Source organism: Carica papaya, chromosome 5 (genome assembly GCF_054855325.1).
Source record: "Carica papaya isolate Zhongbai chromosome 5, ASM5485532v1, whole genome shotgun sequence".
In the NCBI taxonomy this organism is placed as follows: domain Eukaryota; kingdom Viridiplantae; phylum Streptophyta; class Magnoliopsida; order Brassicales; family Caricaceae; genus Carica; species Carica papaya.
In genome coordinates, this window is record NC_142313.1 from 42,876,627 (window position 1) to 42,887,343 (window position 10,717).

A 10,717-nucleotide genomic window follows, 5' to 3' on the forward strand; every position below is an offset into this window, starting at 1 on the left:
TGGACATCATGATGGAGTCCCATAGCTTGAAGTTTGTCATGCATCCAGGAAGTACCAAAATATACCAAAGCATGCGACCCCAGTTTTGGTGGCATGGGATGAAGAGAGACATAGCCGACCTTGTATCTAAATACTTGGTATGTCAGCAGGTCAAGGCAGAGCATCAGCGCCCAGGTGGGTTACTTTAGCCTTTACCGATCCCGGAGTGGAAGTGGGAACATATCACCATGGACTTCGTATCGGGGCTACCCAAGGCACGTTCAGGACATGATGCCATATGGGTAATCGTTGATCGACTTACCAAGTCTTCCCATTTCCTAGCCATCAGGATGACCGATTCATTGGACAAGTTGGCAAGGATGTATATCCGGGAGATAGTCAGATTGCATGGGGTTCTAGTGACAGTAGTATCCGATAGGGATCCCAGGTTCACTTCTCGGTTTTGGAGTAGCTTCCAGCAAGCTATGGGAACAAAACTGTCTCTTAGTACTACCTTCCATCTCCAGACCGATAGACAATCAGAGAGTACAATTCGTACGCTTGAGGATATGCTCCGAGCTTGTGTCATCTACCCCTGATAGAGTTTGCCTACAACAACAGCTACCAAGCAAGCATCGACATGGCTCCATATGAGGCGTTATATGGGCGCCCGTGCAGATCACCGATTTGTTAGGAGGAAGTGGGCGATAGAAGATTGTTCGGCCCGGAGTTGGTAGAGGAGACCACGTCCAAGATAGTTAAAATCAAGAAGAACATTCAGATAGCTCAGAGTAGGCAGAATAGTTATGCAGATACCTGGAGGAGAGACCTAGCGTTTGAGAAAGGCGACCGGGTGTTTCTTAAGGTCACTCCTTTCAAGGAAATTAGTAGGTTCAGCAGGAGGAGAAAATTAAACTCCCGATATATTAGACCCTTTGAAATCTTAGACAAGATTGGTACTGCTGCCTACAAACTAGCATTGCCTCCAGAGCTCTCCAGAGTCCACAACGTGTTCCACGTATCTATGCTATGCAAGTACAACCCGGACCCTTCTCATGTCTTGGCTCATGAACCGCTTCCACTCCAAGAGGACTTGTCTTATGAAGAAGTACCAGTCGGTATCACGGACCGAAAGAGCAGAATACTTCGCAACCGGGAAATATCATTTGTAAAGGTCGTGTGGCAGAACCACAGGCCCAGAGAGGCTACTTGCGAGCTAGAATCAGAATTTAGAGCCTAGTATCCCCATTTGTTCGACCAAGAGTAAGAGGCAAATTTGGGGAACCAAATTTTCTTAAGGATGGGAGAGTTGTAACACCCAAATAAAAATAAAAATTTTTATTTTATTTATTTTTATTTTTATTTATTTGTTTGATTTTTATTTAATTTAATTTAATGAAAATAAAAATAATAATAGTGATAAAATTGGGTAAAAATATTATTTAGATTTAATTGAAATTGATTTTGGAAAACATGGGTGAAAATTTGGATTCTGGGGGTGTTTTTGAGAAGAAAATCAGAAATCGGAGGTCAAAACGTAATTTAGAAAAGTTGTGCCACTTCAGCACCACGTCAATAGCCACGTCAGCAGCTACGTCAGCAGCCCGGTCAGCAGCCCCGGCCAACCAGGACGCGCCGCGTGGCAAGGCAACGCTGACCAGGGAACGGGCCACGTAGGCGATCTGCGTGCGCACGATTGGACGGCCCAGATTCAATCAGGCACAGACGGCCCAGATTGCATCGCGATGAACGGCTCAGATTTAATCTTGATGGACGGTTGAGATTAAAAGGCAAAGGGTATAAATAACCCCACCCACACTTGACCACAAAAACGCTAGCCGCCAGTGCCTCGCCGAAGAAGAAGAACCAGACGTCGGAGGAGCCGGCCGCCGCCACCCGCCACTGCACCGGGGAAGTTTCTGACCGCCGATCGAGGTAAATTTTCTCTCCCTTGCTCGTTTTTGATGCTAAGTCCGCATGTGGCCAAACCACCGGCCAAACTGCCGGAAAACCTAGCCGAAGCTCAGCAGTGCTGCCGCGCCCCTCTTCGGTTTTTGCCTCCGATGAGGCCCTTCCCGGCCTCTGTTCGATGCAATTTTTATACCACTGTGATCACCGTTCTTTTCTCTACAGGTTGATCGGAGCCAAACATCAAAACGCAACTCACGCCGGAGGAGCCGCCACACCCGAGAGCACCGTCGCCGGTAAATTTTGATTTTTCGTGATTTTTTGGCCCACCGAGGGCCCTAGGGTTGTTTTATCGCAGGAACCGATGCAAGTGTGGCCGAATTCGGCCAAAAACGGCCAACCCGAGGTGAATCGCCGCCGCAAGCGGCGGCGCAGCGGAGCCACCGTGTCGGAATTGCGATATTGGTCGAAATGGGTCCTAGGTCTGATTTGGGATTTTTTTGGGACACGTGCAGGTACCCGTAGTGCATTTCAGTTTTTCAAAAAAAATTCAAAAAAATTAGGGACAGCCTGTAGGCGCACTGTAGAGCCGTATTCTGACCCCGAAACAAGTAAGGATCCCTCACCCTATTTCCTATCACAGTATTAAAGCTCAATAAATAATTAAACTGTACTATGTGACCTTATATATGCATAATTGATTAGGGTTGCCAATGGAGCTCGAGTCTGATACTGTGTTGGTCTGTTATTGTTTGATTTAATTTCCAGTATTAAATCCAGCATGATGTTTGATGTAATTATATTATGGTCTCGTATGCATGAATCATGGTTTATTTTATTATGGTTGGTATTATGCTTAACCCGATACTGTGTTGTAATGTTTGGTGTCAATTACTGGTTTACATGCTGTATATGATTGGATGATTGAGATTAAGGAAAAAGGCAAAAAGGTTATGTGAATTAATAAATGGGTAATGTGGACAGCCTGACTAGATATCTTGGGAGATGGTGGACGGACCGGGTCCGTAGTGAACCCTACCGGGAACGTGGTCTCTCATACCGGACGGGGTATGGAGACCTCATGTGTTTTGGCGCCCATACCGGACGGGGTATGGGGACAACCCTGGAATCAGGTTATAAATGTTAAGGGTTCACGTGTAGAGGGGACCCCCCTATGGATCCCCAGGGATACTAGTAGGCTAGTAAAAGAGGAAATCTGTTTCCTGATGATTGAAATGTAAAGGTGTGATATATGTTGTGTTATAAAGTGTATATGATTTCATGATATTATAAAGTTATTATTTTCAGATGTTGTTTTCATGGATCTCGCTGAGGTAAGTGGATAGTAAAGGATTTTTATTATTGATAAAAGAACTTGTTATAAATTATGCTACATTGGTCATTTTGTTTTATACCCACCTTTACTTCCGTGGCGGTGAGATAGTGTGATGTCTTTATTGGACTGGTGTAGCTCATTCCTTATTTAACTATTTCAGATCAGGAAGACATTGTTTCCGAGCCCGTTCCGCATGAAGACGGCGAAGGGGACGCCTAAAGACTCCATAGTTATATTTATAGTTCTTATTTCGAGTATCTCTTTTAGTTAGTTTGTTCTTTCATGTTTTGAGTTCGTTTTAGTTATTGTGTAAGGGATGCTAATAAAAATTTTTATTACACTTTCGCATTTGACATTTTTAATACATATATTTTATTTAAATTTCTGAGGCCGTTACAGCTATCTCCAGTATAAACACAGTGTAAATCAAGATAGTGTAATCAGCATGAAACATATACAAAATTTAGTGGTGACTTTTGGACACAACATTTATCGTCGATCGAGATATATTTTTATTATTGTTGCCAGATTTAGAATCGTTTATGTTTCCATATAATCCTCTATGTTATAGTAACAGTACAAATATGTTGCACTGGGATATAGGAGAACTGTTATACAAATAATAATACTAGTTCATTGAGCATTAATATACGAAGATCTTGACCATTGTTACTCATAATAATTTTGAGAAGTAATGTAATGTGTCCAAGATTTTAGATGGTGATGTTAATTTTGAGGATGTGGAATTGATACGCAAAGACAATATATATATTTTTAAGTAAAAATAAAAGTATATAACCCTTCTGTCACGAACTTGATTTATGGTTTGGGTTTAGAAGCAAAAAAAAAAAAGAGAGAAAAAATGCCGAAAGAGAGAGAAATAGAGAGAAAGTCGAGAGCCTGACAAGTTTTGAGAAATTTTTTTTTGATTACAACAATTTTTCGATGCTTTTCTTCCTTGAATACATTTCTATATATAAGTTATAAATACATGTCTATATATAAATTATAAAGGCGGAAGATTGTAATCGTATGAAAGGCGGAATGACGATCATGTGAAAATCTCGATTCTCTCTTTATTTTTCTATTTCTCTATTTCTCAATTTATCTATTCATAATTCTAATTTGTTATAATTGAAAAGACAAAATTATTCTTGTATATTCTTTATCTTTTTTACCCTACATATTATTTTCTATTTTCTAATTTACCATTGGTTTCTTATACTCTCTTTAAATATACAGACATATATATATATATGTGTGTGTGTGTGTGTGTAACCTGAATTGAGCTTAATAATTGAAGATATATGAATAATAAACAACAAATACATGAATACCCAAATTCAAGTTTTAGGAGAAAAATATCATATTATATTATATTATCCTTACACCAATATTTAGTCATTGTACCTTTGAATTTAACCTAATCCTCAAAGTCAGTCCAACAGGCCCATTCTCCAAAACCCACTTGTTCAGTTGGGATGCAAACACTCTGCATGTTTACCGGTGATTATAATACAAAGAGGAAGTCATACAGAAAACATAGATACACATAATACAATGTAAATTAATGCACAATCAATTCAAGCCTTATCCATAAGTACACAAGTAGAAATTAACTCCCCCATAAAGAAAACCAGGTAGCTGCTGTACATATATACATATATATAATTACCAACATGTATACATACATATCTTTTTACATTTGGGTAATGGGTTATAATTTAATGTGCAAGGGAGTACCAAGAGAGAAGCGTACGGAAGTTGTGGAGCTGTAAAACTGATACGTATTATTATTAGTGGTGCATGCATGGTTTACTCTTATTAACTGTTAGGAATCTCTTTAGGGTTTCTATACAATATGCGACACAACCTGTAATATTTATGGAGTTTTGGAGGCTTATAATTCCCTCTCTCGGATTCCTTGTGACAAATTTTTGGTTCGTAGCGAGCTTAATTCAATGCGTGGATGTATATGTGTGTATGTATATATACATATATACACAAGATGCTGTGGTTTAATTCTCTGTCTTTTGCTATATTTATTTCATGTGGGCTTTTCGTTCGCTTCTCTTTGGAGACAAAGAAAAGACCTTTAAATTTTTTTGGTCCCACGAGATTTAACTATATTAATTATGTTGTCTTACTTTCCTGCCAAGCTTAAACTATTAATGTTGTGTGTATATATATATATATATATATATATATATCTGTATCTATGTATATGTAAAATCAAATACCTCCCATGTTAGCTAAACTATTTATGACCATAGATTGATCTAGAAGAGATATAAAACATTACAGAGTTTGTATTTGCACAATTGTGAGTTTAGCATCTCTTAATACCACCCATGCAAAGTATATTAATATAAACCAAATAATTATAAGATCTAATTATCGGTTCTTTCAAGAATTCAATTTATACGTATAAACTATATATATATTTGCTCGTATAAAATTCATTCGAACAAGATTATGTATGCAAGAAAGATAGAGAGATAACGAGGAAGAAAAATGGTGTCTAACCCGATTGAATTCTAATCCAAAGTGATACTATACAATTCGTTCTAACATATTTCTTTAAAATCATAAACACGAAGGTAAAGAAAAGAAAAATAAATCTTTCTAAAATACTATGTTCTTAGTTGGTGCTTTATTTACTTTTACTTTTACTTTACCAAATTCACCAAACAAGAAAGAGTTTGGAAGAGGGTTATGGCAAGAGAGAGTGGTTGGAGGTGTTAGTTCAATAATGCATGTGAGTTGTTTGTTTGACCTGCAGAGACATTGTATATACATACATATATATATGTGTGTTTGTATGTGTGTATGCAGATTCAGTACAGAGTATGAATAATTTTGTTGTGTATCGAAGGACATCTCCTGCTTACTTTTCCAGTACTTTCACCTAAAACCATCATCAACATCACCCATATTTTACCAAATTTTTTGCCAAAGTCAATCAAAAGTCTACCACCAAATACACACTCACACACACACATATATATATATGTGTGTGTGTGTGTGTATGCATGTATCTGCTGCCACCCGATACTAATAGGAAACATACCCAACTCAATATATTTACATATATGTATATATATATGATTTCTTTTTTCTTTTTTACTTATTTATGGCTAAAGCTAATTTAATTTTAAAAAAAAAAACAGTGAAAATATATGTTTATTAAATTAATATAATAATATATATGTGAATTTAATTAAAAATTAAAGATAATTATATATATATATATGTATGTAGATATATGTGGATTTTGTTTGACAAATGGTCCTTCTGTTGTCCATGAGTTGTTAGTATTGAGTAAAGAAAACAGAGGATCTCCAAATGTGGGCCTCTAAATCCCCCCTCCATAACATACCATAACATACCATACCATACCATACCATCATCTCTTCCATATTCTAATTCTAATTCTAATTCTAATTCAATCTTTAATCATATAATAATTAATATTTTTTAAAAAAAAAATGAAAACCCTCTCTTAAAATTCCAAAATAAAAATTATCCTCATTATTATTTTTATTTATTTTACATTTTTATTAAAAAATATTAAATTTTTTTAATCAAATATCTGCAGATTCATTATAAAATCTTATAATAAGAAGTAAGAAATATTTTTTGATTAATCCATTTACCCTTCATTCTTCAAGAATTCGAAAGACTTTTTGAAGTTTTAATTTGATCATCTGGAATCTAAGTTCTTCTACTTCATTTTTATTTATTATTTTTTTATATTATTTATTTCTTAAATATCGTAAATTTAATCTTTTAAAATCTGACTCATTTTTTTAAGTGTGATCATATAAACTCTTACTTATTTTTTTATTAAACGAAGAGTACGAAATAAATTAAATCATATTAATTTTTCGATCAAAAGCAGTATGTAAAATCTTGAATTTTTTTCTTCTTTTATCGATATAAATCGATTATGAATCACTCGAACAAATAGAGAATATTTTCTTCTTTATCTATGTAAATCGATATTATTACATTTAACGAGATTAGTGTTTATATAAATTAAATAAAGAATTATGAAGTAGAATAGCTTTTATCTTCATTTATTAAAACTAATCTAAATTACTTTAATGCATTTGTTATTCCTATTAAATTTGAGAATTCTTAGTTGACTGGTTGTAAAGTTTTTTTTTTAATTAATAAAAAATGTATCAAGAAATTGAGGCATCCCATTTTCCCAGAAATGAATATTGTCATATTATAATATATATATATATGTGTATATGTATATATATATATATGGCTACGTTGTCATTCCTCTGGCCTATGAACTCAGAGACACAACTACAATAATAAAAACAGAACAGAACACAATTCAACATACCTTTTCTCTTCCCCATCACCCAACACTTGAAGAAATTAACTAATCTTTAATTAACTTAATTAACTGCCCTCCTTTATAGTTTCACCTATACATACATACATACATACATATATATATATAGACTGCAAACAAACAGTAAAAATGAGCTTTTACTGATGAAGATCATGCAGCAGTGATTCTATCCATCACCCATCAACTTCACCTCTCTCTCTCTCTCTCTCTCTCTCTCTCTCTTACCAAACCAATTTCCTCCATTTTTTTTTTTTTTTTTACTTCTGTTTTCTTTATAAGAACAAAAAAAGGAAAAAAAAAAGAAAAGAAAATTCGACTGCTTAGTTATCTGGACCAAGTGGGGTCACTCTCAAATGGGCCCCACTCCCAGATCATGATGATGATCATTGATGAACATAACGTGGCGTGATCAGCTAAGTGCAGTGTTGGATGTGAGTGATCTGGACCGTCTGATTACTGTTCCTGATCTTCCTCCTCTTGATATCTCGGTCGGCGTTGGGCCCACTGCTGATGATTATTCCCGTCGTCTTCTCATCATCACCGCTGATCTGTGAGTTCGAGAACTGCTGGTCAAGAACGTTGACCGGCGTCTCCGAGCTCGACACATTCTCCACCACCGACTCGTACCCGTCCCTCAGTGTTCCCTCCTGTATTACATTATAACACTGCAACATCCTTTCCTGCAACCATTTTTACAGTTTATTAATTTATTATTAAAAGCAAACTTGATTACCAGTAAATACAATCTTGTATACCTTATTTACATACGAGTAGTTGCAGAGAGCTCTTTTAAAGGAAGAAAAGTGTAATGGCAGCAGTTCATGAGAGGCAGAGAGAAGAGCTGAGGCTGCAACTATTGATGGCTTGAACTCTAAAACGTTTATATCTGCAAGTTCATGGTAATGATGAAAATGGTTAGTGGGTATATTTGTGTGTGTGTGTGTGTGTGTATATATATATACATACATATGATGAAAATTGTTGGTGGGTATGTTTGTGTATGTGTGTATACGCATAAATATGATGGAACTGGTTGGTGGGTAGTTACCATATTGAGATTTGAAGATGATTTCAGTGGCTCTGGATTTCAGGGCCTGGATTAGTGAAGGGTCGGTGAGATTGAACACGGAGAAGATGAGAAAGGAAAGGAAACAGAAGGGAGTAACTGAGCGCATTCTCCATTTCAAAGCTCCCAAGATGAGATACTCCATTCTTTCTACTGTTTGTGTGTCAAATACAATCCCTCCATCAACCTATACATACATACACGGGTATGTTTATGTACATACATTATACCATGTCAAACTTGGGCGAGTTAATTGTGTCGTACCTGAAAATCAGAAAGAGAGAACTGGGTAGTTTTCATCTTGGCAGCCAAAGAGACACAAGAGATTGCAAGAAGCTTAAGCACCCATGGCTTAGGTTGCTGAAAAAACATGTTCAACATTTAGGATTTCATCAGATTGACCCAAAAAAAAAACAAGCCAAATGTAAAATCACCATTAAACCCAGAAGAGATTTACCAGCATTCCTCCGGTTGATAAGAAACGATCCAGATAATTAACAGCAAGGTAGGACAAGAATGGATCCAAGTTGCCTGAAAACTGAGATTAACAAAAAAGTTTTCAACACTTCATAAATCCTCATAGAAAAAGCACAAAACACTGACAAGAAAGAGGGAAAAAGAAAAAAAAAAAAACCCGTAAGATTAAAGAGAGGGCCTCTTGTCGGATAGATAAGTCAAAGTTAGCAGCTTTGAGGGAGTTGAAGTAATCTTGGGATGGCATATGATCAGACTCAGTCAGAAAGAGAGAAGTTGGGGTTTCTGTACTGGAGAAGTTGGGTTCAAGAGAGTGCGTCAAAGGGTTTTCAAGATCAAACTCCATTGAAACAACGCAGAACAGGAGCAGTGCGGTTTATGTTGAAATCAGGTTAGATAAACAAGTAGTGTAAGTAATGGGTCATGTCATATTGTTAAAAACTAAAAAAAGAGACAAGTGAAGAAGAAATGAAATGATGATGATGGTTCTTTTCTTTGTTTGTTGAAAGAAGGTATGAGTAAGGGAGAGACTTGAAGTTTACTCCTTTGATTTGCAGGAGGGGAAGAAAGAGGCAGAAGTAATAAGTTACAGTGCTGCATATGCTTTTCTTCTTATTGCTTATTGGGAAGGAAAATGGGTAGTGATCAGGTGGGTCATATCTTAAGTCTATATGTCAATACACTATTGGTTATATATATTCAAATTTTGTATAACTTCTTTTTTTTTTTTTATTTAAATTTTTGCTGCAAAACTTAACTGCATTTTTTGTTTTCATCTGTCTCTTTCTTTATCTTAATAAATTTAAATGTTTATATACTTTTATTTTATATACATATATATATGTAAATGTATAAAATCTTTCTAGAAAATTTTCTCTCAAGTATATGTTTCACATGTGATTGTGGTATGCACCCTTCCCACATTGAGCATGTAAATTCAATGTTAATTAACAAAATTAATCAAACGATTAATTAGTTAATCGAATCAAAATTAATTCGATGATGTAGAAGAATTAAAATCAATATTATTGTGTTCTACGCGGTTCCCATTCTCTTCATTTTATTATTATTTTTAATTAATTTATTTTTTTATATAATCATTTTACAGTGACTTATTAAAAAATTTAAATATTTAAAAGTTCAATTTATATTTACAAACTATAAATTTAAAAAACGAAAGTAAAATTCACATCATGTTTTAACTTAAAATAAGTAATTAAATAACTATTAAAATTTTGATAATGATGGTCTAAAAGTTTTATAACTACGACATCTATTAATGATATATTTTCTTCTTCTTCTTTGATTAAGAGTTAATTTTGTTATAAAAAAAGATGATTGAAATTATTATTTTTTATTTATAAATGAAAATTAATACCTGCCAGAGTAAAAAAAAAAACTCGTAATTTTTTCTCTGTAATTAAAAATTATTGTCATTATCGTTTAGAAAGATTAAATTCATAATCTTTTAATTATTACGACAGAATTATTAATAACTAATAAAAATTTCTCGTGTTTATTAATTCTTCTTGAATTGACCCTATTATACCATATATATATATATTATATATATATATATATG

General features: G+C 34.8%; 1 protein-coding gene across 1 annotated transcript; it reads right to left on the reverse strand.

The window, feature by feature from the left end:
• Positions 1-7,609: 7,609 nt before the first annotated feature.
• CYCD6;1 (Cyclin D6;1) lies at positions 7,610-9,769 on the reverse strand. The gene is made up of 6 exons (XM_022045352.2): positions 9,296-9,769; positions 9,119-9,199; positions 8,926-9,021; positions 8,644-8,848; positions 8,351-8,481; positions 7,610-8,275 (listed from the first exon to the last, which is right to left on the reverse strand). Exons 1-6 carry the CDS (start codon positions 9,479-9,481, stop codon positions 8,009-8,011), a joined length of 966 nt encoding a protein of 321 aa, XP_021901044.1. The 5' UTR covers positions 9,482-9,769; the 3' UTR covers positions 7,610-8,008.
• Between the last annotated feature and the right edge of the window lie 948 nt (positions 9,770-10,717).